Raw genomic sequence first — 26,561 nt, 5'->3', positions numbered from 1 at the left:
CCTCATTATGAATCAACATATAATAAATTAATATTCAATAAGTAAGAGAAGTCTCATTCTGACAAGTGTTCTTATTCCCTTGTCTCTTAATATTTATTTCAATCAGTACCATCATGTTAACGATTTGTTCTATTGATAATTATATCATTTGACCCTATTTTTTTACTTCTCTACATCTGTAAACATCAAGACATTACATACAGTTTAGCACAATATTCAAATATTGGTTCTAAAGACACTAAAACAAAACAGAGCAAATATATTCACCATTTTACATTTTTAAAAGGTTTACCACAAAGTTGGACGCTGTTTTATCATATAGAAAAAGCATATTTATTAATTAACAAGCGAAGTCAGAGGGGGAAGGAGTTAGGCTTCTGTTATAAAATATATATTTAAAAAATGTGTCTGACATTAAGTTTTGTTATTCTGACAAAACAATATCCAGAATATTTTGTTTAATATTGATCTGATACCAATTTGGGCTTTCGACATAAATTACATGTTAGTCGTTGTATGCAACCAAAATCGAAAAGCCAAATTTGCACGACTTTATATATATTTTCGTTACATCAATGCTTCCTCTAATATTCTGATAAATTAGACCTAATGTAAAATTGAGGAAAATGTATTTCTCGTCTTATTCTGTCACGTTTGCTGCCGTTAACTGTAGGCTACAATTAGAAAGTATAAAATACCATATCGCTGAACAAATTTAAAGCTAGAATCCTTAGTTGATACATCCATTTGTGGATGTAAATGCATTATATATACCCATTGATTCTTGAAGCATATAACTTATAATATATAAGCTTGTTTTACTCCAATGTTTGTAATAATAATTGATTGGATTCATATAGTGCTTTTCTACCAACTGAAGTATTCAACGTGCTTTACGTAGTAAAGGGGAAACTCACCTCATCCACCACCAATGTGCGGCACCAACCTGGGTGATGCACGGCGACCATTTTTGTTCCAAAACGCTCACCACACATCAGCGTTCAGGTGGAGAGGTTAGGAGTGATGAAATGCCAATTAGGAGGTTGATGATTAGGTGGCCATGATGGAATGGGGCCAGGTTGGTAGATGGATTAGACGTGGAGTTTTCATAAGAGTTTCTCTAATGGTGAAATTACTTATTGTTAGGCCTAAAAGCAAACCACCTAAAAAATAAATTGCATTGATAATAGTTAACCTGATGTTATAAGCGAATCGATTATAACGATATAAATGTTGAGTTACTCTGAACTACACCAATCGCATAGGCTACTAAATGTTTACACAATTGAGAAACCAGCTAAATTAAACTTTAACATTAGGCTAATCAACCAAATTGCATGGAAGCATATTCTTTATTAAATACCTAATTGAATAAATTTTTCCTTTCGATAAAATATTATAATTTGCCTAGAGAAGAACATAAAATGTAATGTCATGACGGTGCAGTTAAAAATAAATATTTAAACAACAACGATTCGACACATGCGACCACATTTATGTTCATCTGACTTTTCTCTCCCTCTTAATTCACTTCAATAAATCACAACACAATCACACACAAATGCTGGGTCCTTACGGGATATTGATTTCGATAAAGAAACACTAACCACGTACATGAAGTGTATCTTTCTGAACTTTTTTCATTACAATATCCTTAGCTTATAACAAAAAACGTATAATAAATACATAATAGACAACACTGAGGCTCAGAAATTATACGAATCATACTTATTTCTCAAATATTCACACCTTACAAAATGTAGGCTAAATATTGACATGAAAAGAGTAGTAATAGGCCTGTCTTTTCCCCCCCAAACACCATTAATTATTGATGTTCTCCCAACCTTTTTTACTGCACACTCACAAAAACTCACTTCAATGTTGCGGCCAGGCCACAAATCCTGAAGGACCAGCCAGTCCACCGGAGTTGCATTTTAAGTTTCCCCCTCTCAAGAGCCGGACAGTGCGACAGAGATCCATAAGCAAAGTAGAGGTCTTGGAGCATTTTCCCCTATATGTGAGCGTTTGCTGAGACCCAGACAAAGAGACGAACTAAACGGAGACATGACTTTTTCTCTTTTTCTTTTTTTATATACAAGGAACTGTTTTTTGTTCCTCATTTTTTCATTTAAGGGGATAATGGAAGGGGGGTGTTCGTTTGATCACATGATTACAATTCACCTGAGATAAAACAAAGGGCGCAAAGAGAAGAGGAGAGAGGGAATGAAAGGGCGAGAGAGGGAGAGAGAACCAGACAGAGAGATTCACTCATGGCTAGGATTCCCTTATCACAGTCAACATTCATGGATAATGAACAAATAAGTGATTTTTTGGGATGAGGGGGTAGTGTCGGGAGAAGGAAATACAAGGGGTCATTGTTGAAAAGAACAGCGCATGTATTTGTGTGCGTTCGACCCATGATGTTCCCCCCCATCGCTACTTTCTATATTTTCTCCAAATGCTGTTAGGTTTTAAATGTGTGCTCTGTGTATCTAAGTGACTGCGTACTGATGTAATTATAAAACTCACACATAGGATGAAGTAGCGCAGTGTTCGCCTTGGAATTATATTTAATTCCGACAGTCAGAGGCCTGCACTGGATAGTCTACTGTAGGCCAACGTTGATGCTCTATCCAACACACCAGTGTCAGTATAATTTAAATTAATCTACTACAAAATATCGAGAGATAAATGCCTATAGGCCAACTGTTCACTTAGTCTAGTTTGTGTGTGTAAAACGTGCGTAAAATCTTTATCTAAAATTAGATTCATATTTAAAAAAAAAAAAAAAAAAAAAAAAAAAAATATATATATATATATATATATATATATATATATATATATATATATATATATATATATATATATATATATAGAACAAATGCAATAAACTTTGGCTGTATTGAAATAGACAAGAACGACGTCGGGTAGTTGCTCATAGCAGGTGCAGCAATATACCCAAGAATATAGGGGATATTTAAGAATGTGGAGTGCCCCCCCCCCCCCCCCCCCCCTAGGGGATATCTAAGAATGTGGAGTGACTTCAAACAGGATAAAAAGAGACACATGAAAGTCAGTTGTTGACGCGTTTATCCCAGTGATGTGAGTGACAGGGTGCAAATTCACAAATTCAAATGCACACCACCAACAGGAAACAAATGCAGAAACAGGCAAATCAATTCTATTTGATAACATCAGAGAATAGGCCTACGCTTCTTCTATTTAATTTTATAAAAATATATGGCTTATAATAATAATAACAATAAGACGAAAACATTTCTCCAGAGTAACGCGTTCAAGGATATTGTGGAGCATAGGTAAATATCAATGTTGTGATTGCGTTCACATTACCCAATGTTTACCTCATGCGTAAAAGCACATAAGGCTAGCCGGTAGACTTATTTATGATACAGGCCTTGTGAATTATTCAGAAACATAAATAATTTTTTTTCATTTGAAATTGAGGGATGGCTTATGTTTTTAAGGTCTCTTTTTGGTGTGGCCCTATAAGCTTTTGCAAATGAAAATCTCTCAGTAAAGGATTGCGCATGCCGCTAATATCCCTCTATAATACATTTAACATGACAAATATCATAGTCAACATTGCTCTTTTATGATTTGAGCCTTATATTTAGTATATGCCTACATTTAGAGATGGAATCCCTAATTCTAAATCAATAATATAAAACATCAGGCACATGAAATCAATAAATCAAAATCTTCTACCCAATCTGTAATGGCTATAATGACGTATGAGAATAACATGGATCTGAAAAATCACAACGTTGACAAAATTATATTTCTTACTGAATTAATAAATGTTTATAGAAAACTGATATTTTTGTGTTCCACGTTGGAATTGCCCTACTCTGATCACTCACTACAAGAGGGCCAAAAAGTAGCGCACCCCAAATATGGACAATATCACATACATTTTCCCAACAGAAAGGATTTTCCATAGGCTAGATATTGCTTTTGAGAAGTCTGAAATACCCAAACCCAAATGCAGCATCTCATTCCACAGAATCTGATGGCACTGCAGCCTAGAAATAGATCAGTAGCCTACCTAACCAAAACAATCTAGGCGTCTCCACATTATTCAGGTAGGCAAAATATTGGCATAATATTGATGCTAGTTTTGTCAGCGAGATCTTGCCCTGCAGGAAACTGAGAAAAATAATCATCGACCAATCACATTGATTGCCGGTGTTGCATGCGTGAAAGTTTGCTGCTCCTTTAAGACTTTTTCTCCACTTTTTTTCTCTTTCCTCACACAACGGAGCTCTTTAAGCCCCAGCGCGACACAGAGCAGGCATTCATAGAAGGGCAGCGCGAGCGAGGGGGCTAGGGAGTGAGCGCGAGCGTCACTTTGGAAACTCGGGAACACACGGACTCTCGTGCTAAGCGGGCGACCTCATTTTTCATTACTGAAGTAAGGCGCTTAGCTTTTGAAATACTTTCCTGTCTCTGCTGTTCTCTCTCTCTTTCTTTCATTTGTCAAATAATCAAGCCATAAAGTTCATCTAAATTGTGCAGTTAGAAATGATGTATTACACCTGCATATTTTCTAAATTATTGTTTTATTTAAATTATTAGACTATTATTATTAGGCTATTATCATATTACTATTGTTACATTTAAACTGTCTCTTAGGATAATCCTGCTAAAGTGGGCATCACCTGCTCTGTTATAGCAGGAGATGATTATCGTGACAGGCAGGAGAAATACATGTTTAATACGCATCCCAGCAAGATTAGATATTTTTTTTGCAAGTGTATGCTACGGACTATACAGGTTAATACAAATAGGCCTACTGACATACAATTTCAATTATGAACCAGCTTCAAAGTTATGTATTTTGTTTAGGTTTGCCTTGTCGTTAACGGTCCTTTCGAAGTTATACAATTATTTCTAGACCAGTGAAAAATATAATTTTAGATATAAGGTTGAACGATTGATCGAGTTCAAGTTGAACTCAACGAAACTTTTCCCAGCAAACTTTGACTCCTTAATTACATCTACTGACTATCCCAACATTCATGACGCATGGAACTATTTTCAACGAGATGAGGCATTTGACAGTATTAGGCTTATTTATTCCTGAATATTTACAGGTTGACTAATATACTCATTCATTGAGAGAAAGTTAGTCAACAAGATCATCCATTTCATAATGCGTTGAAAGCTGGACGTGTTCTCGTCATCTCTGATCAGTGGTTCGTGCCAACAACCTGTTCAATGCATACAATATTCTAGACCTGCATCAGAACACAAACTCAAAGGCCAAATTCACAAATAGGTCATAGAATTGTTACGTTTTATTCAATTGTTTAGAGACAATTGTTTTGGAATAAGAAAAACAGATTCAGATAGGCTATGCCACATTTCTGGATATGTTAAATGTTTTTTATTTTATTATAATAAATGAACACGTTACAACTAACTAAGGGAAAGAGACTACAGCATCAATCATGGGAAAATATCGTAAATCAAGGGCAATTTGTTGTTAGGTCAAGCGATAAGAAGGGCTTTGTAGTCCAATTATTTCATGTAAATTAATGACGGTTGCTATAGAAAAAGCCTAATTGATAGAAAGTTAGACATCATAAACACAATTTAAGAGGAATGTAGAGAATAATTAATATACCGTTTGCTACACAATACAGTAGAGCCTATACTGACAATAAATTAGATACGAGTTTTCAATGTGGACGAGCATAAATTGGCATTTAACTCCTGCTTTAATAATCACAGGACCGACAAACCGTGTGTCCTTCATAGTTCTGAACTAATCTGAAGGACAACCTGGTGAAAATACTTTCTTTGTAAAGAAATTTTCTCATTGAAAAAAACCTGTCGCGATTGAATCACATAGGAACTCTGTTCTGGCTGCAACCAACTCGAATGACCGGAGTTGTCATCAATTATTGTCACCTTATATGTCCATTACAAACCCGTTATTAGCCTACACATACACGACATGACCAAAAGTATGTGGACACCTGCTCTTCGAACATCTAATTTCAAAATCATGGGCATTAATATGGAGTACGCCCTCCTTTGCGGCTATAACAGCCTCCACTCTTCTGGGAAGGCTTTTCACAAGATGTTAGAACATTGCTGCAGGGACTTGCTTCCATTCAGCCTGGCTCGCAGTCATAGTTCCAATTCATCCCAAAGGTGTTCGATGGGGTTGAGGTCAGGGCTCTGTGCAGGCCGGTCAAATTCTTCCACACTGATCTCGACAAACCATTTCTGTATGGACCTCGCTTTCTGCACGGGGGTATTTTCATGCTGAAACAGGAAAGGGACTTCCCCAAACTGTTGCCACAGATTTCCCTCACTACAATTAAGGGCCTTGCCCAAACTATGAAAAGCAGCCCCAGACCATTATTTCTCCTCCACCAAACTTGACAGTTGTCACTATGCATTCGGGCATCTTCCAAACCCAGTCCATCGAACTGCCAGATGTTGAAGCGTGATTCATCACTCCAGAGAACACGTTTCCACTGCTCCAGAGTCCAATGGCGGAGATCTTTACACCACTCAAGCCTATGCTTGGCATTGTGCATGGTGATCTTAGGCTTGTGTGTGGCTGCTCGGACATGGAAACCCATTTCATGAAGCTCCCAACAAGCAGTCCTTGTGCTAACATTGCTTCATGAGGCAGTTTCGAACTCCGTAGTGAGTGTTGCAACTGAGGACAAACTATTTTTACGTGCTATGTGCTTCAGTACTTCGGCGGTCCTGTTCTGTGAGCTTGTGTGGCCTACGACTTGTTGCTCCTATATGTTTCAATTTCACAATAACAGCACTTACAGTTGATCGAGCTGGCAGAGCAGACGTTTGAGGAACTGACTTGTTGGAAAGGTGGCATCCAACGACAGTGCCACTTTGAAAGTCACTGAGCTCTTCAGTAAAACCATTCTACTTCCAATGTTTGTCTATGGAGATGGCATGGCTGTGTGCTCGATTGTATACACCTGTCAGCAACAGATGTGGCTAAAATAGCGAATCCACTAAATTGATGGGGTGTCCTCATACTTTTGTATATATAGTGTATAAAGCCTCAATATTTTATTCTAAGTAGCCCGTGTGAGTGTCCTCCTGTCATATGAAAAGTAGGCCCATAGCCTCATATGCGGACGCGCAATTGGAGATCGTTTGTTGCGAGCGCAGTTACCCATACGGACATAGGCCTATTCAGATTAACATACGTGCCAGAGACGTATTAATAAGCTTCAACGTAACAGACATATGGTCCAGCTATTCGAGAAAATACTAGTAGGCGCTCTATTGCTGGATGTAAGCCACGAAAGGCAACGTCTAACTTGCATTTTGGTATTAATCAAAACCTTATTGACTAAAACGCACCTGTCAAATCTCTTTGCAAGATCACGGCGTTGCAATGCGATACATTAGGCCTAATACGGCTGTAATGAAACACTGTTGGGCCGTGGCAAAGGACGCATTATCACCACACCCCATGCTCTTCTCCCTACTGACCGATGTAACACTATCATGGGGGTAACAGCTATGTGCGTGGACAGCATAACAAATCAGCGTACAGAAAGGATTGGGGGGGGGGGGGGGGGGATTAATTGTGACCACCAGGTGCACAACTGGACGTGGTTGAGGTCCCAGATGAGATGGCACAGTCCCGCCAATGCTCTGATAATTCACCACCATTGCAGTGTGCATGTCAGCGGCATGACATGTTACAAAGGATCAATTGGGCACTAGAGAGACAACCATTATGAATTTAACTTCTACAATATGACTGATTCAACGAGTAAATGAATTCCAAAACAAACAGCCTATAGTTTGTTATTACAGTTCACAAGTTCGCTTAATCAAAACGTTAAGGCCGTGTTGTCCTACACAGGCAGGCGTTGATTCTATCGACAAAACTACACATTTGACCCCAATAGGTCGCATACAGACACATAGCCTGTACTTTTTCAAACAGACAGTGTCCAATTCGCACACGCGCATACACACGCACCCACGCGATTTATATTTCCAGCGCCAGCCCATGTTTATCTAAGAGCTCCGAGGTATAAACCGAAGCCCTGTGCTGGTGCGGGCTCGTATTATTCCAACACTTTCTCTCTGGGGAGCTTGCAATAAGTGCCAACCCTTAAACAGTAGCTTGTTAGCAGGAGTCGAGGCCTGGGCTCGAATAACAGACCGTCTGCACTAATTGTATGGGCTTCAGATTCGCTTCTGTATGATTGCAATTTTGCACTTTTCCTAATCATTTCTATTACATAATTTATATGCTAATTCAATAAAAGTATTCCGAGCAAACAAGCTGCAGCCTAGCCCTATTAGCTACCTGCATGTCCATAGCCCAGCCTACAGGCTATAATTAAGCAATATCTTATGAGCGGCTGTGGTATATGGTGAATATACCACAGCTAAGGGCTGTTCTTGCGCATAACGCAACGAGGAGTGCCTGGATACAGCCCTTAACGTGGTGTATTGGCCATGTACCACAAACTCCGAGGTGCCTTATTGCTATTATAAACTGGTTACCAATGTAATTAGAGCAGTAAAAATACATGTTTTGTCATACCTGTGGTGGTATACGGTCTGATATACCAAGGCTGTCAGCCAATCAGCATTCAGGGCTCGAACCACCCAGTTTAATAATATGTTCTATATTTCACTCACTGGGGTGTTGTTTTCTAATACATACTCTACTTTATGTCCTTTGCAGTATTTAGCTAAAGGACTAAAGGACTACAATTTCAAAGACTGCAAGGGAGAGGACACTGTTCTACTGGAGCAAGAGGTGGGAATCAACAGGTAAACTGGGATCCACAATACGCGCTCAGCGTAAGATACCAGCAACACGGATGGAAAGAACTTTGATGAGGAATCCAAACAGAATTTTAGAACGTAGACTGAGAGTTGAGACTGACTGGGAGTTTATATAAAGGAGACCTCGAGTGACAGAAGCAATCCTTTCGTTTTAAACAGGCATAGTTTATATTCCTGAAAAAGGGTGAACTTCTTCATTAGTTCAGACATAGGCCTATGATTAGTAGTTGAACACCCATAGGCCAAGAAACTATACCCTGTACACGTTCTGTTACTCGCCTGAGGGAGGAAGCTTTCTTGGAAGAGGGGAAAGATGTCGGGAGAGGAGCAGAGTTTATCTGAGTTAGAAATGAGTCCGGTGGTCTCAGACGACGGTCACTCCTTGTCACCGGGTCACTCATCCAGTGCCGCAGGCGGAGGAGACTCACCCCTGTCCGGTCCGCAGCCCCAGCTAACAGGGGTCGGCGACGACGCCCTATCCGATGTAGCTGGCGGGATTTCCATCAAGTCCGATGAAGACGACGATCGCTTTCCCATTGGTATCCGCGAGGCAGTGAGCCAGGTGCTGAACGGCTACGACTGGACACTCGTGCCTATGCCTGTGCGCGTAAACTCCGGCAGCAAAAGCAAGCCGCACGTGAAAAGGCCTATGAACGCCTTCATGGTGTGGGCACAAGCCGCACGGAGAAAACTGGCAGACCAGTATCCCCACCTCCACAACGCGGAGCTCAGCAAAACCCTCGGGAAACTATGGAGGTAAGGGAAAGCGTTTATTACAGCGTCGGTCCGCTTTGATTAACAACAATAAACATCCAGGGTTACACAAGTTCAAATGCGTTCTTAGTCACAACATTCTGGGTCAAAAGTTCAAAGCACACTTCATGCTACAGTAGCCTTGAATTATGGACCCATAAAACATCAAAACAACTTAAAAAGTCACAGATCTTAGATTTTTCAAGGCAGGTTCCCTTCTTTACAGCAATGAGTTTCTCAATCAAATTAGTATGTTAAAATAATATTCTACCAGCCCAGAATAAAGCTTGTTAGAGAGTTGCCCTACCAAGGAATGTTGATTAAAGTCCTACAATCTACAAAAAATATTATAATAATTATGTTGATTATGTAACCTACAGAAAACCAAAAACATATCGTTATGCGTTTTTTTGTAATCACATTATAGTGACTGGATATGCCCAATTTCATAACCCACTTAATTCATGGTGGTTTAGGAGGGAGATGGCTGCAGTGGGAATCACTGAGGTTCTTGTAATCCCCTCATCTATATGTTTTAAAGCACAGACCATTATGGCAGATATACACTTTTACAGCCCTGTCATTTGTAATTGAGAGTGACATATTAAAGAACCTACTATGTAAAAAGATATCCAAGATTTTACTGGTCAACGGGTTGAATGGCTAGTTCGGTCAGCCTTTAAAACACAGATATGGAGGACTGTTGCTAGGTCAGACGAGTACGTGCTGATTGGAAGGCCCAGAGAGGCTAATTCATTAACCTTATAAGGAGGCAACATTAATTAGATAAAGACTTGACCTTGAGCCTGATTGTATAATTGGCCAAAAAACATGCTGAACTGGGAGTCTCAAAGGTCAGTGTTTTCTCATGCCAGTCCCTCTGACAGGATGCATCTTTAGCCTGTGTCTTAATTTCATTACAGTCCAGCCGAAAATCCCCTGGTGTGGGCAGGGTTTCTGATGCAGCTGTGCAGATGGTGGATCCGATTTAGAACGAGATGAAAATCAAGTGAAGGTTTCAGAGGCAAAACTGATGGTAGAAATAATCTCCACAGTAGAAATATTGTCAATTGTTCTTTTCTAAAAATGCTTTAATGCTCAACAAGGGGAATAGCAGCATTTCCTATGAGTGTGTTGCCATTACACCAGTTAGACGTTTTAAAAAAAAAGTAAAATACTAGAATACTTAGTAGATTGAATATAAAAGGTGATGTGTCCTAGTTGACACAGACCACCTGGTAAATAAAATGTCATTATTCTTGTATTGGAGTTGGACAAGGTTATTGACCTCTGGGATGTGGAGGTGTCAAAGGATCCAGCACTGTGTCACTGTTATCTTAACACACACATAACGGTCATCATGTTATCAAAATACATGCTGTTAAATGTTCTCAGACTACTGTAATTTCCTCATTCAAACAGAATGGCTGACTGCATTAGAGTTTGACACATGCATCAAATCAGCATCATGACAACATCTCTACTTTAAGTTCCTCCTGGTAGAATGTTCTATCATTGTTATTTCAAAAATTACTTTCTCCCTCATAGGCTCTTGAATGAGAGTGATAAGAAGCCTTTCATCGAGGAGGCGGAGAGGTTGAGGAAGCAGCACAAGAAGGACTACCCGGAGTACAAGTACCAGCCACGCCGCCGCAAGAATGGCAAACCCGGCTCCGGCTCTGAAGCTGACGGCCACTCTGAGGGTGAGGTCAGCCACAGCCAATCGCACTACAAGAGCCTCCACCTGGACGTGGCGGCCCACGTCAGGGGGGCGAGGTCTCCTCTGGCTGATGGACACCACCCACATATTGCAGGTATGCCACAGGGTCTGACCAGCCCTATCGATGCAGTTTGTCACACATCCCCATTCTAAATAATATACCACAAGCCAGGCTGACAATAACTCTGACATCTCTGCTTTGTGTCTCCCCACAGGCCAGAGCCACAGCCCTCCTACACCACCCACCACCCCCAAGACGGAGCTCCAGTCTGGGAAGTCGGTCGATGGGAAGCGGGAGGGCGGTGGAGCAGGGGGCTCCCGTGGGGGAATGGGGGTAGGAGCAGAGGGTGGCTCTGGATCAGGGTCAGGCAAACCACACATTGATTTCGGCAACGTGGACATCGGTGAGATCAGCCACGAGGTGATGGCCAACATGGAGCCCTTTGATGTGAACGAGTTTGACCAGTACCTGCCCCCCAATGGTCACCCGGGGATTGGACAGAGTGCTGGGTCTGCGGCAGCAGCAGGGTCCTCTGCATCTCCCTATGCCTACGGTATCTCCTCTGCCCTGGCCGTGGCCAGTGGACACTCTGCAGCGTGGCTATCCAAGCAGCACCAGCAGCATCATGCCTCACCTCTGGGCTCCGACCCCTCCAAGGCCCAGATTAAGAGTGAGGCCGGCTCGGGGGGACACTTTGCCGAAGCATCCTCAGGGGGTTCCCATGTCACCTACACTCCCCTCAGCCTGCCCCACTACAGCTCTGCTTTCCCCTCACTGGCCTCCAGGGCCCAGTTTGCAGAGTATGCTGACCACCAGGCCTCGGGATCCTACTACGCCCACTCCAGCCAGGCTTCAGGGCTGTACTCGGCCTTCTCCTACATGGGGCCCTCGCAGAGGCCCCTGTACACAGCCATCACTGACCCGTCCAGCGTGCCACAGTCACACAGCCCCACACACTGGGAGCAGCCGGTCTACACCACCCTGTCGCGGCCCTGACAAAGACCGGGAGCAGATGGCTCTGGTGTAGATTTGGCCCCAACGGCAGACCCACAGAGCGGAGGAGACCTGGGTTGGAGGCAGTGGGGAGATGGAATCCCCTTCTGGTCTGGCCCAGATGCAGGAAGGCCTGTAGGGTCCAAGGAGGAATGGAGATCAGATGATTTTATGGGGTAACTTGTGGTGTATAACATCATTGTTGAGTACTCAGAGGGTTGGATCCTAGTTTTTAGGGTCAGAAAGAGAGAATAAATCAAATCCGTATTTAAATCTAGAGGCTTATCTTTGAAATGGTTTTATGATGTAAAGATGTCAACAGTACAGAGTGACAAACTGTTTGGCTAGCCCATCCATCCACATCTCAGGCATGTCGAAAACAGATTAATTACATGATGTAACATAATATGTAACATAATATCCAATATATAATCAATGACATATTCTGTGATTGGCCCAGAGGCATATTTCTTACGGTTTCCACGTGCATACGTAAAATGTATGCTCACATGACAGTTTGTCACTTTGGATACATTTGTCTGCTAAAATGACTTACAGAATGCGCCTATAAGTTGCCTATGTTGTAATTGGAATATACTGTATATCTATAACAAAGGGCATACAGTCCAGAAAATCTGTTTTATGAATTAAAATGACCAAAGTTTTGAAACCAAAACTTTAAAGATAAAGATAAAAATATTATTTAAGTTGTTTCTCTCTGTATGACACTGTATTACAGTACTACATTGATGTTGAATTAAGTACAACACATTTTTTTCTGACCTGATTACAGCTCTTTGTTGACATAGCCTCAACACTACATTGATTTATCAACCTCAATATTTTTTTCCATGGCACTGACTATTATGTTGATTCAGCATTGTCTCTTTAACACAGAACATTTCAAAACGGTATAGCGAATAAGAAGACAATACTACATAATGATTTGATAAAATCATCTTTTATGAACCAAAATTGAGGTCATTAAGTATGTATCTTCAGTAGACATAATACATTATTTTCATTGTTATAATCTTTACTATTAATGTCATTATATTGCCAATGTTTTGCCATTACTACACTGAAAGTCTGCACCACTGCCCTCACATTTTAATTAATGGTTTGACATTCAAAATGTGTCTATACACTGAGTGTACAAAATATTAGGAACACCTGCTCTTTCCATGACATAGACTGATCAGGTGAAAGCTATGATCCCTTATTGATGTCACCTGTTAAATCCACTTCAATCAGTGTAGATGAAGGTAAGGAGACAGGTTTAAGAAGGATTTTTAAGCCTTGAGACAATTGAGACACGGATTGTGTATGTGTACCATTCAGAGAGGGTGAATGGGCAAGACAAAATATTTAAGTGCCTTTGAACAGGGTATGGTAGTAGGTGCCAGGCGCCCTGGTTTGAATGTGTCAAGAACTGCAACGCTGCTGGGTTTTTCACACTCAACAGTTTCCCGTGTTTGTCAAGGATGGTCCACCACCAAAAGGACATCCAGCCAACTTGACACAACTGTGGGAAGCATTGGAGTCAACATGGGCCAGCATCCCTGTAGAACGCTTTCAACACCTTATAGTCCATGCCCCGAAGAATTGAGGCTGTTCTGAGAGAAAAAGGGTCTGCAACTTAATATTAGGAAGGTGTTCCTATTGTTTTGTACACTCAGTGTACAGTATTCAGTGTAAAATGTTAGTTTTGTAGATAGTTGTTGTAACATTTTTGCTACCTGTTTATGGCTTTTCTGAAATGCCATCATAGAAACACAGTTGCCTGATATTGAGTGATTAACAGCATGCATGAATGAGTTCTCGAGTCTACAGAGGGTAAGATCGCAAACTGGCCTTTATGTCATGAAATACCAACCCCTTGTTTGCAACAGAATAGCAGCAATCCAAGGGGTTATTTTCTAAAGAGAGGTAACGAGAGACTCCAAAATAACAGTACCTGTAGTTAATGTTGGATGCCCCTTCATCTTGTAATGTGAAATAATACCTTGTATGTTTACTTTATTCTAATATATGTGATTTCAATATTATTATTTTAAATAATGGTAGTGCTTCCTTTTGACCCAGAACTACTTTTGGGCCGTTTTTGTACATTATGCCTTGAGCGTAAGAAGCACATGACATTTCATTTTAGATCCTACGTCTTGCTTTAGGAATTGCTTGTTCTTATGAATATTACAATTATTATTTATATTTGCTGGTATTATGTTTTTATGAGCTGTTAACAGGTTTTCTTCACCGTGTTGAAAAATCTGTTATTGTTGTTTTGGTGTTTTCTCAGTAAGTGTTTCTCAGTAAGTGTTTCTCAGTAAGTGTTTCTCAGTAAGTGTTGCCAGCAGAACAAAACAACCTGTAAATACTATCAGAAACAAGACCTTAGCGACGTGATGACTAATGAATTCCTCTCACACTAAATAAAACGGTATTCTTTCTGCTTTTGTAAAAGTCTGTCTCCACTAATGTTTTTATACCGGCTACCCTGAGAAAGGTAAGATGACATTGGACAACAAACATTGAATTCCAATATACCATAAATGCTACTTGCCAACGTGAATTATTTTCTTATTTTCCTCACATTACATAATTAGGCTAGGGTTAGGGCTTGGGCTAGGCGATGCAACAACAGCAGTAATCACAGCTTGCAGTGACTCATTCATTGTGTTGTAGACTTAACAAAAGTAATTTCAGCGAATGGATCATGGCTAATTCAGTTAGGCTGAGTATGATTACAGAATATTGAAAACTATGGCAGCCCTCATCCATGAGCTCTAGGCACAGAACACTTTTGCTGGATATTGCTGTTCTTTTCACAGGCTACACAGCACCATACAGACAACACTGAACCCCACTATGGTCCACTGCTCTGACCGGTCCCACTACACGCACTTCAGCAGTTTAAATCATGTATGTATATGCCTATGTCCGTGATTGTGTGTTGCGGGTTAAGCCTGACTCTAATTCCCTCTATTTAATCGGCTGTGTGATACTTTGGTAAGACAAAGAGAGCCATTGAGAGAGGAAGCAGGGGGTGGAGGGAAACGGGGCAATGAGGGAGCCATACCCATAACTGCCTGGCCTGTAGCTTCGCTGGGATACAAAGGGACTCTCATACTGGCTGCACAGTCTCTGCACCCCCACCCATCCCCAAACTCCCCTCCCTGCTCAGGTTGGGACTGTAATGGGATTAAAAAATTCCAAAACTGGAGAGAGAGAGATAGAGATGTGGACAAAATGCTTGTATGATGGAGGTAAAGAGGGAGGCTGCAGGAGATTCAAATGGTGTCATTTCATGCAATGGGTATAAAAATGGACAGAAGTTTCCAAGCAGAGGTGAATGGGGGGACAAGAGAACACAGAAGGAGGGTGTTAGGTAAGTGTAGGCCCAGGGTAGAGGACAGACATTATGCACGTACGCCATCATCAGAGTGGATCTACCCTAGCGATGCCCCCTTTTCTGTGGTTGAGGAAATGGTCATGTGAAGATCTTGGGTCCCATATGAAAGGAATGTCATGCCATCCTCAGGCAGGGAGTCTTCCAAATTCGTTGCGATCCAAAAAAACAAGCAAAAAGTTCCCCATTCCCCATTGTGGACCTGTTAAATCACACAAAATATAGCTAAGAAATAAATGTAGATGGTTTCCTATAAAAAGCGTGACAGGCCAGAAACTGCACGGCAATGGTTGACTAAGGCAGAGAAGATCTATTTTCTTCCTGCTTGACCTGGACATATCCCTCATTCTCTTTCCAACAGCTTTCTTTCTTTCTTTCTACTCCTTCGGCCTGTAGGAGAATGTCAGCCCACTAAGGACTAGAGTAAAACTAGACTGGGGTGTCATGGCCCTTTACACCAAATCTGCCCCCTCTCCCAACCTTGGCTAGTGCTCGTTGCCTCAGTAACAACCCATTTCCACTAAAACAATGAACTGACTGTGCTTGTCTGTTTGAGTGTATGTAGATAGAACAAGTGAGAGGGTGAGAGCTATGTCAGTTTCAGTATCTGTCCATCATTGGGAGGTATGGGTACAACTTTCACAATAATATAAAAAAAGGAGCTGTTTGACTGTGGAACTCAAACTGGAGAAAACAAAACACGGACTCTGTTGTGAAAACATACCCATGTGATTTGGGGTGTTGGGTTGGATAGGTGTTTTATCTGTACAATTCAGAGGAACTAGGTGCAAGAGCTTTGTACGGTAGAGTAAAGGACACCCAACTGATACAGTAAAATCCAGCGCAACACACATTCCTTCAGTCTATAATTATGCTTGGGTCATGTCAGTGTGACTCAGTACTTCAGCCAGCCTCCAAGAAAAACAAATGTTGAAATCTAAGAAATATGACACAGAGCTCTTAGAAATCTTAGTTCTTGGGAGGATTATTTAAAGACGTTTTGCTCAGAGCATAGGTGAAACTGTTTCAGCAAGTTATTCACTCAAATTAATTTGTGAGTTGCACCATTTGTAACAGATATTTAATTACAGATGTTTTGCAATTAACTCTGCGTGAAAAAAAAATGCAAATATTTTTGGGCTCTAAACCTTATAAAAAAGGCACATGCATGCAAAAAGCCAATTGTGTTGGTAAGAAAAATTATACAAAAGTACTTTCTTACGAAACAATTTAATCACAACAATAAAACAAAGAGCTCTTCCACAGCAACTGCTCTTCCCCGTCATAAAACTATTCATAAACACAATTAAATTTTTACCTAACACAATGTAAATGTAGACATGAGTTACAGTTCTCCCTTGTGAATGACAGCTGTAATAAAAGTACATAGCTTTTAGAAGCCCTACTTTCACTTCATAGATTGTATATGCTTCAATGCTTTCAAAATAAATGGCGATACAGTGGGAGAGGTCACAGGCCTAAAATGTAAAAAGTCTAACACCCCAGTCTAGGACTTCACTCTGCAGGTTGCCGGTAGAGCTGGTTGGCCCAGTGCAGGGGTAGGTGATGTTATAGCAAAGGACCAGTATGTATGCAGGCTTTTGTTCCAGCCACACAGTACCACACAATATTTGACTAATCAATTATTCATAGTCTTAAATAGACCCTGATTAGTTGAATAAGGTGTGTTAATGCTTTGCTGGAACAAAAGCTTGCACTCACACCAGCCTAGTGGGTTGCGAGGTGGTCTGGCCCTGCCAGTCCTGTTTGGTCTGGCTCAGTCTGTGATGATGAGCTCGTCGCAGCCCCAATCTTCATAACTGCCATCAGGAAGGTACCGCCGGATGATGATGGGGATCTTCCTGCACCTGTAACGGTCACACACTCAATCATATACTGAAGAGTAACAGGCACTCTCCAAGTATCACACTTACACCATAAACTAGAAAAAAACTGAGATTAAGCATAGCTTACTTTAGCTCTTTCATGGCAATTTGCAGAGGGTCTGTCTCTCCCTCCAGCTCCACCATGACTGGGGCACACATGCTATATCACAGAGAAAGTTATGAATAGTGACAGAGACAACATGACAGAGATATCAGACTATACATTCCTCCACATACTCAGCAGGTTACCTGTCACCAACTAAACCAACAGTTGACACCTGAGGTAGAGAATTTGGCAAGAGCACAAGGTGAGTGGTACCTGTAGTAGTGGCAAAAATAAACATCTGTTGTAATATGCTGGGAACGCGGCATTCCCCTGGGAGGAAATGTATGTTCCGTGTCCACTGCTGTCATTTCTTCCCTTTGTTGTATAACTTGTCAGACATGCTGTAGACACTGAGCTCCTTCAAACATTACGGTGTAATGTGATTCACGTTGGCTTTGGAATGTTTTGTTGTAATTCTTTACCAAAACAGCTAGCTTTATCTTCATATTTGATCGTTTAGAATGCAGTCAGTTGTCGTGTATTATGGTTGTCTTTTTAGCTAGTTGAGTCCTAGTTTCTCTTTTTCTATGTTGATATTCACTTTTAGAAAAATTATTGTCTTGAGTAAAGGCAAGACATGGGTGGACTCATACATATGCATTACAGCCATGTAGGCGATAAAGCACATCTCTGTATCGTATTATAATTAACTTCCGAAAATCTAATTTGAGAAACCCATAGATGGTTACTAGCTCTCAGCTAAGAGGCTTGACATGGGCTCTTTTTAATAGACCATATTCACAGGGACTCAAGGGCAGAAAGACATTTCTGAAAAGATGCGGGAGTATCACTTCCCTAGCGTATTGCAACACTGCTGAGGTGTACTCACGCTATCTGGAGGGCACGTGTCCCCAGCACCCTGGCCCTTTCATATTTGGTCATGTATTGGGTTGTGATCCTCTTCTGGTTAGCCTGTGACCCCTCCCCTGCAGGCAGGATCTTCACATTCTCTTGGTCCTCCTAGTAACAGGTCAGGACAACAAGAAACAGACAGAGAGAGCAAAGAGGAAGCAGGTGGGAGAATTTCTATAAATTGAGTTTGAATTGGTGATGAAATTGTTGAACATTGAATAGGTGATAGACAGTAATGGATTGATTGTAGTGAAATAAAAAGCATCAGACAAATATGACAGATCACAAGAGATGACTAAAACACTATAAATCTGTCCAGATACAATGAGGCTTACTATAGATAACATTAAGAGTTAATACCTTGCTAACAAGAAAGAACAAATAGGTGGAAAACTCACATCTTCAACGTTTTCCAGGTCATCCAATCCCTCATCCTCTTCAGCGTCATCAAAGTCTCCATCATCAAAACTGCAGAGGTAACAAGAGAAGTAAAGTGTAAAGAATAATACAATAAAAGGTGAACAGTGGAGTGTGGAGGCAACGTGAGCTAACTTAGCCAGTTTTGTTGTTCTTAACCAATCTGTGTGTCGTATGTCTTTAAAGTCTCTCAACGTGGGAACCTTTCATGTTCTCCCAGTGATTTCATGTTCACACAGGAATTTCATTTTCTCCCAGTGAGAACATGAAAGGTCACAACGTTGAGCTAAAAATCACTGGGGGAACATGGAAGGTCCCCACCTCGAGTCTAAAAAGACATGCGACACACATTGTTGTACTTCATTTTTTTTTAGGTAACAATATCCTATATACTTACTCTCCTTCGTTGTCGGACATGTTCCCTTACTTTAGTTTGGTAAAAAACGAGTGTTTTCAAAAACAAAGATAGCGAACTTCAAAACGCTGTTGTAAACAGCTAGATATAATCCGTTTAACCGACTTCCGGTTGCGTGGTGCGTCGATTTGATTGATAGACTAACAACTGCACCATAATATATGGTTCCGCAAAGCGACTCAACACATGAACGAGATATTAAAAAAAATATATATATAGATAAAAAAATATATTTAGGTTTATTTTTCCAAATGTATTATACTAACTAAACATGTATTTTTAGATCGTATAATGTAGTTTTGAGAATGATAAAATACCTATCATCAAGAAGTGGTTAATTCCCACATTGGTGAGACAAATAACAAAGATCTGAATACAGTGTGAATCTCAATCTCACAAAGAACTTGCCCAATAAATCAGAATGTACAGGCAATGGAAAAAATCGCCACAATCTGGAGTAGCAAATACCCTGATTAGCCTGTACAATTAAAAAATATATATACATTAGGCATGTGAGGTATGAGGCAAATTAAAAAAAATAAAAAAAAACATTAATGACATTTAAAATCGAAACATTATCAAAAGATTATGATCATACAAATGCATTCTGTTCATACAAAGTACAATGTTTTATTAAATATAATTTAACAAAGTTGAACTGCAAAAATAAATGTTTAAAGGAGTTATTTTTCATCCCATTAGCGAATGATTCTTTGCAGCAATTCATTTTAGGCTGACTAAGGCTTTACGGAATACAGGAGCAATCACATCTTGTGCAAAAAGTGCAGTGTAATGGGGAGGTATAATGGGGATAGTTTTTTTCACTTGGGAAGAAAATTCATATCCTCTGCATCAGAGGCTTCTCTTAATTCTTATCCACTCTCATCCACAGTCCAAGAGTCTCCATCTCTTACCCGTAATCTTCATTAATTTCTTTGTACAATTATGAGACATTCCATTGTGGCTCAATGTGTATTTGTTAACAAATATAGACCTATTTGTTCCTTCCTTACAGGATGAGCCCGAGTCCAACTCAGTTCTTCTTTAGAGAGCCTTTGCTCTTAGAATCTTTATGACTCAGCATCTTCAGCATCTTCATGGGCTTGAACTTTGCTCTTAACGTCTTCAGGTCTTTCCCAGACTCTTTTCTTAAATCTGAGGAGTGAGAAGTAGTGATACCATGATCAAATTCTGAGAAATTAAAGAGTCTGAGGTGTAGTATTGAGGGAATAGGAATGAAAGAGAGTGTGAACAGACACGAGAAAACAGGAAAGACAACAACAAAATAAACACTCTAGGAAAATACTTTCCCCTCACCTTTCTTCTTGATCATGGAAAACAGAGCATCTTCTTCTTCTTCCCTGAAAAAGACAAACCATTGGTAGGTATGAGCAAGAGAATCATATCTGCTTTATGAAATTTGTCTGAATCAATGGCCCTTGGTATTCATCTATGAGTTTTTCATGCACCTTTGCCTGTCCTGATCCAAGCTGTTGATGATATGGTTCCTCTGTTCAATGATGGTGACAAGCTCCTCCATCAACTGCTGGTCCCTATAACGGTCATCCTTACTCCACTTACACTCTGGGTGGATGATGATTGAGGAGGAGATGAGAGACAAACAATTAGATTAGTCAAATAACAACACGTAATAGCAGACTGATAATTGCTGAGGAGTAGTAGATACTGGAGAGAGGGTCGTGTGAAGACTGGCAACTCACCTGGTTTGTTGAGGAGACATCTCAGTTCATATTCCACGTCTGCCTGTCTCTCCTCTAAATTCTGTTGCTTGGCCCTTGGAGTGCACATACAAATACATCAGGTCCATATGTTGGGAATGATAAAATAAGCAGAGATAATAAAGGTGTTATGGAGGCGCTGTCTTGCTTTGATATCATTTCAGGTCAGTGCACTTACATGTATACCAGCTCTGCGTCTCTGCGCACAAGCATGTGTTTCTCATGTATTAGAGTGAACCAGTCCACCAACATGTCCTCCTCTTCCTGGTCTGAAACAAACAGGTGGATGACACTAGTCTGATCAATAACAATTCATCTCTCACAATAACAACTTATATGATAACCGGAATAATTATTTGGATGTTAATAATAAGCACACCACAGACACGTACAACTACAGACACTCACCATTCTGGCAGTCTCTCAAGCTTCTCTCCATCTCCACCCCTCTCAGCTCCAGCCTGTCCATTCGTTTCTCCAGCTCCCCCAGCAGCTCCTCCACTGGGGCATAGTTGTCTGTCTGCACCTGAGGAGACATGCATGTGTACTAGGGGACTGTTCTGATTTGGAGAAAACACTGGATAATGGGTTAATTCCATTACACTGAGATATCCTCTCACCTTCCTCTTGATGAGGGGGAAGCCATGTCCAGGGGCAGGCTTGGATTTGGGGAACTCAGAGGGGGAGACTTTACGATTGAAAGGGTTCTCCTTGCACACCTGCTAAATTGGAGATTGAAGACATTTCTGTGAAATCCATAATTGTAATATTCAAGCACACACAGTCCAAGCAGCTATCTCGAGTAGGCTATAACCTACAGTATAGGGACGATGTTGTTATGCAGGAATATTAGAAAAACATGTTGTCTTTTATGTTAAACATATTGGAAAATAGTTTCAGTCTGAAACTCACTTAACCTGATATCTTTGCATAATACTTATGTGTTGTGTAATACAAGCCCATATGTTCTGTATTTTGGGCAGGTTGAGCTGTGACATAGATATCAGTGGAGACTAAAGAGCAGCATTATACCGTACCTTACTGTGAGAGGGGGTGGGCACCTGGCCAGAGTCCCTCACTTCAGACACACTAGGGAGCGATGGGGGTCTGAGCAGGGAGAGACTGGCTGCTGCTCCATTGGTTGACACGGTTGGTGGGGGGTGACTTTGAGTACAGATTGCGGGCACAGACACACTTTTGGGCAAAGAGAGGCTCTGGGCTATATCTGATTTGCCAAGAGCCTTTGGTGCTCCAGTTACACTGCATATGCTATCAGCTCCAGCTAAATTAGACACACTAAGTGAACCGGCAGAAGCTTCAGAAACACCATATGAACTAGCTTCTTCAGTTAAATTAGATATGTTAGGTGCACTAACTGCTCCAACTAAACCTCCGAACCCACTAGCTCCAGCTAGACCAGATACACCAAGTGATCTGGCTACTTCAGCTAGATTAGATACATCAAGGGAACTAGCAGCCTCAGCCAAGTAAGATGAACTTGTGGTTTTAGCTTCAGTCAAATTAGACAAACCAAGTGAACTAGCTGCTTTGGACAAGTTGGTTGATTCTCCAACTCCAACATCTACTAAATTACATACATCAAGTGCGCCAGCTGTTTCAGCCATGTTAGCTATCACACCAACATCAGCTGACTCAGATATACCAATTGAACAAGGTTCTTCAGCTAAATTAGATACAGGAAGTGAGCATCCTGCTTCAGCTAAACGTTCTACATTTGGTGCATTAGCAATTTCAGGTAAATTTACTGCGTCATCCGCTCCAGCAATACTAGACTTGTATACTTCTCTGGATGTGTCCTCTAAATGAGCTTGGCAATGTGAGCTGGCAGCTTCAGCTAACTGACTGGTACCACACCATGTCTGGCTGGTTACTATTGAGGGCTGTGCTTGGCCTTCAGCACCACTCATTGTGTTCTCTTCCCCGGTGTAATCATCATCAGCCTCCTCATCCTCAAACTCCCCAAAGGGGTTGGGGGGGGGTTCTCTCGCTCTGTACCAACTGCCTCTGAGGGAGGGTATAGAGCCTGAGCGTGGGGGCTTGGGCATACTAGGGGGCGGGGCAGGGGGAAGCTTTGGCCAGGGCCCTGGCTGGACAAGCTCCAGCCACGGTGGGTCTTTGGGTTTACGGGGCCCACTGGGTTGGCCAAACCTGATGTCAAAAGTGAAATAAATAAATAGGCATTAATTGGACAATTCTACTCAAAGTTACATCATGTGTTATGTCTGATGAACAAACTTACCTGCGAGAAGGATTGGGTAAGGTTTTATTATCAACTGGGTAACCTGCAGAGAGAGGGAGATGGATAGTGAAACATTTAGTGGATATGTTTGAAATGAGGAGAAGATGGGATGTCTACACAGAATTGAGTGTACTGAAATATTCTGATAACAAGGACATACTCTTCATACAGTCGTAAAGTGAGGTCAGAATCGAGAAACTGGAGTCGGTAGTTCGTCTTACTCACTAGAAACAAGGGGGCTGTCCATGGTTTTAGGTGGACGGGTTCTAGGTGCAGGACGAGGAGGGGTGGAGTCTAACACCCGCCTGGGTGCAGGAACTGGCCGTCCAGGGCTTGCAGAAGCCGAATCGCTGTCTGGTGTTACAATGAGTGTTTTGGTTGTTTGAATGGGCCGTGTCCCTGCTTCTTCAAGCTTTCCCTCTTCTACAGTGGGCTTTGGAGGACGGGGTGGCATTGGCTTCTTGAGTGTGTCGTGCCTTGTCTTTCTCTCACCTCCCTCCGTCTCTGTCCCTCCTCTTCCAAAAATAACTGTCTCATCTGAGTCTGTTTTTCCAATAAAATGAGAGAGATCGGGGTTGTCTGTTAATCCACCCTGCTCATCAAATTTGGGCAGATTCTCTATTGATCCAGTTTGTTTACTGTAGTCTGGGTGGGCATTTTGACTGGCTGTCAAGTGGTCGGTGCAGACCAAGGAGCCAACTGCACTCCCCTCTTTGTAAGACCCTGGTAAGAGAGTGCTGCTGCACACACTGCATCTGAAAGAGAAACACAGGATGACATGAGAGGGACACAAATCACAGATTATATTTCACTGTCTGCAGATAAGGATAAACTAGCGTTGCCTTCTGAGCAGTAGTGTTACCTGAAGCAGCTGCGGTGGTAGAGTTTCCCCTCAGTGAGATGTCTCTGCACCAGGTGGACGTGCTTCATGCAGGAGGCACAAATGCTGCATGGCTTGCCACTGTTGGATCGCTCCTCTGTCCTTGACTGTTGAGCAGGGGAGGTCAGCCAATGGCAACAGTAAAGAAGAATAAATGTGAGAATTTGGGAAGAAAGAGGAGATTGAGATAAATAACTTTGTGGACAGAGTTGAGATTAAGTAATAAAAAATTCAAATAAAAATGGCTTCATAACAACTTTATTACATTACCTTGGCAGGCTGCAAACCTCCAAGAGAGTCAGGTTGTGTCTGGGAGTGACTGGAGCACTCTGCGACATATGGCGTCTTCAAACTGGCTGGACCGGCTGCTTAGTAAAAATGAACACTTTGAATACACACATATTTGACAAACACAAGTGGAACCAACCATGTGCTGTTTTCCCAATTTGACTATGACACAATTTAGCCACACACCATGAGACTTCTTGTTGAAGCAGTGGTGGTAATGAGAGAGGTAAGTGATGACACTTAGCCGGTCTGGCACCTCTGTGGACACCATGTCCTTAGCATCCAGCAATGCAGGGATTCCCAGCTTTGACTGTGCAACCTCAAATGCCTGGTAGGAGAGGGGATCAATAATGAAATGCCAGACAGATAGGACAATATAAACAGATGTAGTGCAATGTATGAACATAAACATGCATTGAGACAGTTATGCATGCTTGCTGGTAAAACATAATTACGTAAAACTCACCAGATGGTTGTTTTCATAAATGTTATCTTTGGAGAGGGAGTTGAAGTCTCTGGAGCAAAATCAGAATAGTACTATGTGATACAAATGATGGGAATCAATATGTTTTGACCATGACCGTTTACAATCCAAGGTAACACCAAGTAATTGAGTCCCTTCAACTTGCTCAACAACCACATTAATCATTATCAGATTCAGCTGAGGTCTAGAATTTATGGAGTGATTGGTACCAGATACAATGCTCTTCGTTTTAGAGATGTTCAGGACTAGTTTATTACTGGTCAACCATTCTAAAACTGACTGCAAATCTCTGTTCAGCGTTCCAGCGATTTCACTATCTGCGGTCGCTGACGCATGAAGGGTTCAATCATCCCCATACATAGACACACAGACTTTGTTTAATGCCAGTGACAGGTCATTAGTAAAAATAGAAAAAAGTAGAGGGCCAAGAGAGCTGCCCTGCGGCACACCACACTTTACATGTTTAACATTAGAGACGTTTCCATTAAAGAATGGAGGGGGGAGAGGAAAGGATAGAGGAAGATTAAGGAGAGTTAACTTGGAGCTTAGGCCATGCTGTGGTTCCGTGTATCAGGGCAGACAAATTCACTGTGACAGGATTCAGGTCCCTGCTACAGCCACAGATTAGTTTGCCAGCCGCTCTGGATCAGCCTAAGGACAGGCAGGAACTGAGTCCCATAGGCCTACTGTCAACAATGTACTCACATACAATACACTGACTGGGGCTGTGGGAGACTGGGTGCCAGTGTTGGCCCACAGTAGTAAAGAGGATGGGGAAGCTCACAGGGGAGTTCACATTCTTATTCTAATTTATTTTATATACTTACATCAAATCAGGTCGGTGTTTGTGGATAATGGCACAAAACGCCAATCCATCTCTGAATGAAGAAGACATGTTCCTTATCTCCACATTGGGGTAATTTTGGCATTTTATGCGACACCATTCTTGTAAAGCTTTCAATGACCCCATGATAGAATTTCATTCTCCCATGTTAAATTGAGAAAGTCAACAACCACTTCAACCTCAACCTGTCAGATCCTGGATATTCAACCTTGTTTAGCACACTCACTAGCTACGTTAGCTTGTTGGCTATATTTTGTCGACCAAATCCAACATTGTTTTTACTGAGAAAACCTACGAGACTTCACTGTAACTTGCTTCCAATGTGTTGTTCCCCAAAAGTCTCTAATCTCAGCGAAGTAGATCCTTGAAGTAGAAAATAGCGAGCAACGTCCACTTTCGCGGGTTGATTTGCTGTAAAATAACAACAATAAATCTCTTCACTCAGGTATTTTTTTTCGTTCGAATCACTTTTGGGTTACATTTTCATAAATGTGTTACGTTGTTTAGCGATCTTGGCTTTCCGATATTAATGTACTACCCCGAAGAGTTGATCACACAGAATAAACACCAAAACAAATCCGTTACTGTACCACACCGTAACTGTACTGACTACACACATGTACAGCAGTACACCTTTGTGCCGCTAGAGGGTAGAGAAAACCGGTAGAAATCTGAAACTGCTTGCACT

General features: G+C 41.4%; 3 protein-coding genes across 4 annotated transcripts; 1 reads left to right on the top strand and 2 right to left on the bottom strand.

Moving 5' to 3' along the window:
- The first annotated feature begins 4,314 nt into the window (after positions 1 to 4,314).
- On the top strand, positions 4,315 to 14,756 carry LOC139364842 (transcription factor Sox-10-like). The gene is made up of 4 exons (XM_071101980.1): positions 4,315 to 4,432; positions 8,723 to 9,582; positions 11,128 to 11,393; positions 11,515 to 14,756. The coding sequence occupies exons 2-4, from the start codon at positions 9,140 to 9,142 to the stop codon at positions 12,294 to 12,296; spliced, it is 1,491 nt and encodes a 496-aa protein (XP_070958081.1). The 5' UTR covers positions 4,315 to 4,432; positions 8,723 to 9,139; the 3' UTR covers positions 12,297 to 14,756.
- Positions 14,757 to 16,769: 2,013 nt separating this feature from the next.
- Positions 16,770 to 19,527, bottom strand: LOC139364841 (DNA-directed RNA polymerases I, II, and III subunit RPABC2). Its single transcript, XM_071101979.1, has 5 exons — positions 19,361 to 19,527; positions 18,945 to 19,014; positions 18,524 to 18,654; positions 17,677 to 17,748; positions 16,770 to 17,570 (listed from the first exon to the last, which is right to left on the bottom strand). Exons 1-5 carry the CDS (start codon positions 19,378 to 19,380, stop codon positions 17,480 to 17,482), a joined length of 384 nt encoding a protein of 127 aa, XP_070958080.1. The 5' UTR covers positions 19,381 to 19,527; the 3' UTR covers positions 16,770 to 17,479.
- Positions 19,528 to 19,983: 456 nt separating this feature from the next.
- LOC139423966 (MICAL-like protein 1) lies at positions 19,984 to 26,480 on the bottom strand. 2 transcript variants are annotated; one of them, XM_071175630.1, is made up of 15 exons: positions 25,857 to 26,480; positions 25,012 to 25,060; positions 24,732 to 24,873; positions 24,528 to 24,622; positions 24,240 to 24,364; positions 23,603 to 24,132; positions 23,378 to 23,420; positions 22,155 to 23,286; positions 21,738 to 21,839; positions 21,526 to 21,643; positions 21,296 to 21,386; positions 21,100 to 21,173; positions 20,848 to 20,962; positions 20,696 to 20,739; positions 19,984 to 20,533 (listed from the first exon to the last, which is right to left on the bottom strand). In XM_071175630.1, exons 1-15 carry the CDS (start codon positions 25,997 to 25,999, stop codon positions 20,412 to 20,414), a joined length of 2,925 nt encoding a protein of 974 aa, XP_071031731.1. In that variant the 5' UTR covers positions 26,000 to 26,480; the 3' UTR covers positions 19,984 to 20,411. The 2 variants fall into 2 exon arrangements, with proteins under 2 accessions (XP_071031731.1, XP_071031730.1); XM_071175629.1 differs by having other exon boundaries at positions 21,738 to 21,836.
- Between the last annotated feature and the right edge of the window lie 81 nt (positions 26,481 to 26,561).

Source organism: Oncorhynchus clarkii, chromosome 13 (genome assembly GCF_045791955.1).
Source record: "Oncorhynchus clarkii lewisi isolate Uvic-CL-2024 chromosome 13, UVic_Ocla_1.0, whole genome shotgun sequence".
Classification (NCBI taxonomy): Eukaryota; Metazoa; Chordata; class Actinopteri; order Salmoniformes; family Salmonidae; genus Oncorhynchus; species Oncorhynchus clarkii.
The sequence above is the reverse complement of the archived record's forward strand: the minus strand, read 5'-3'. Positions and strand labels throughout refer to the sequence as shown.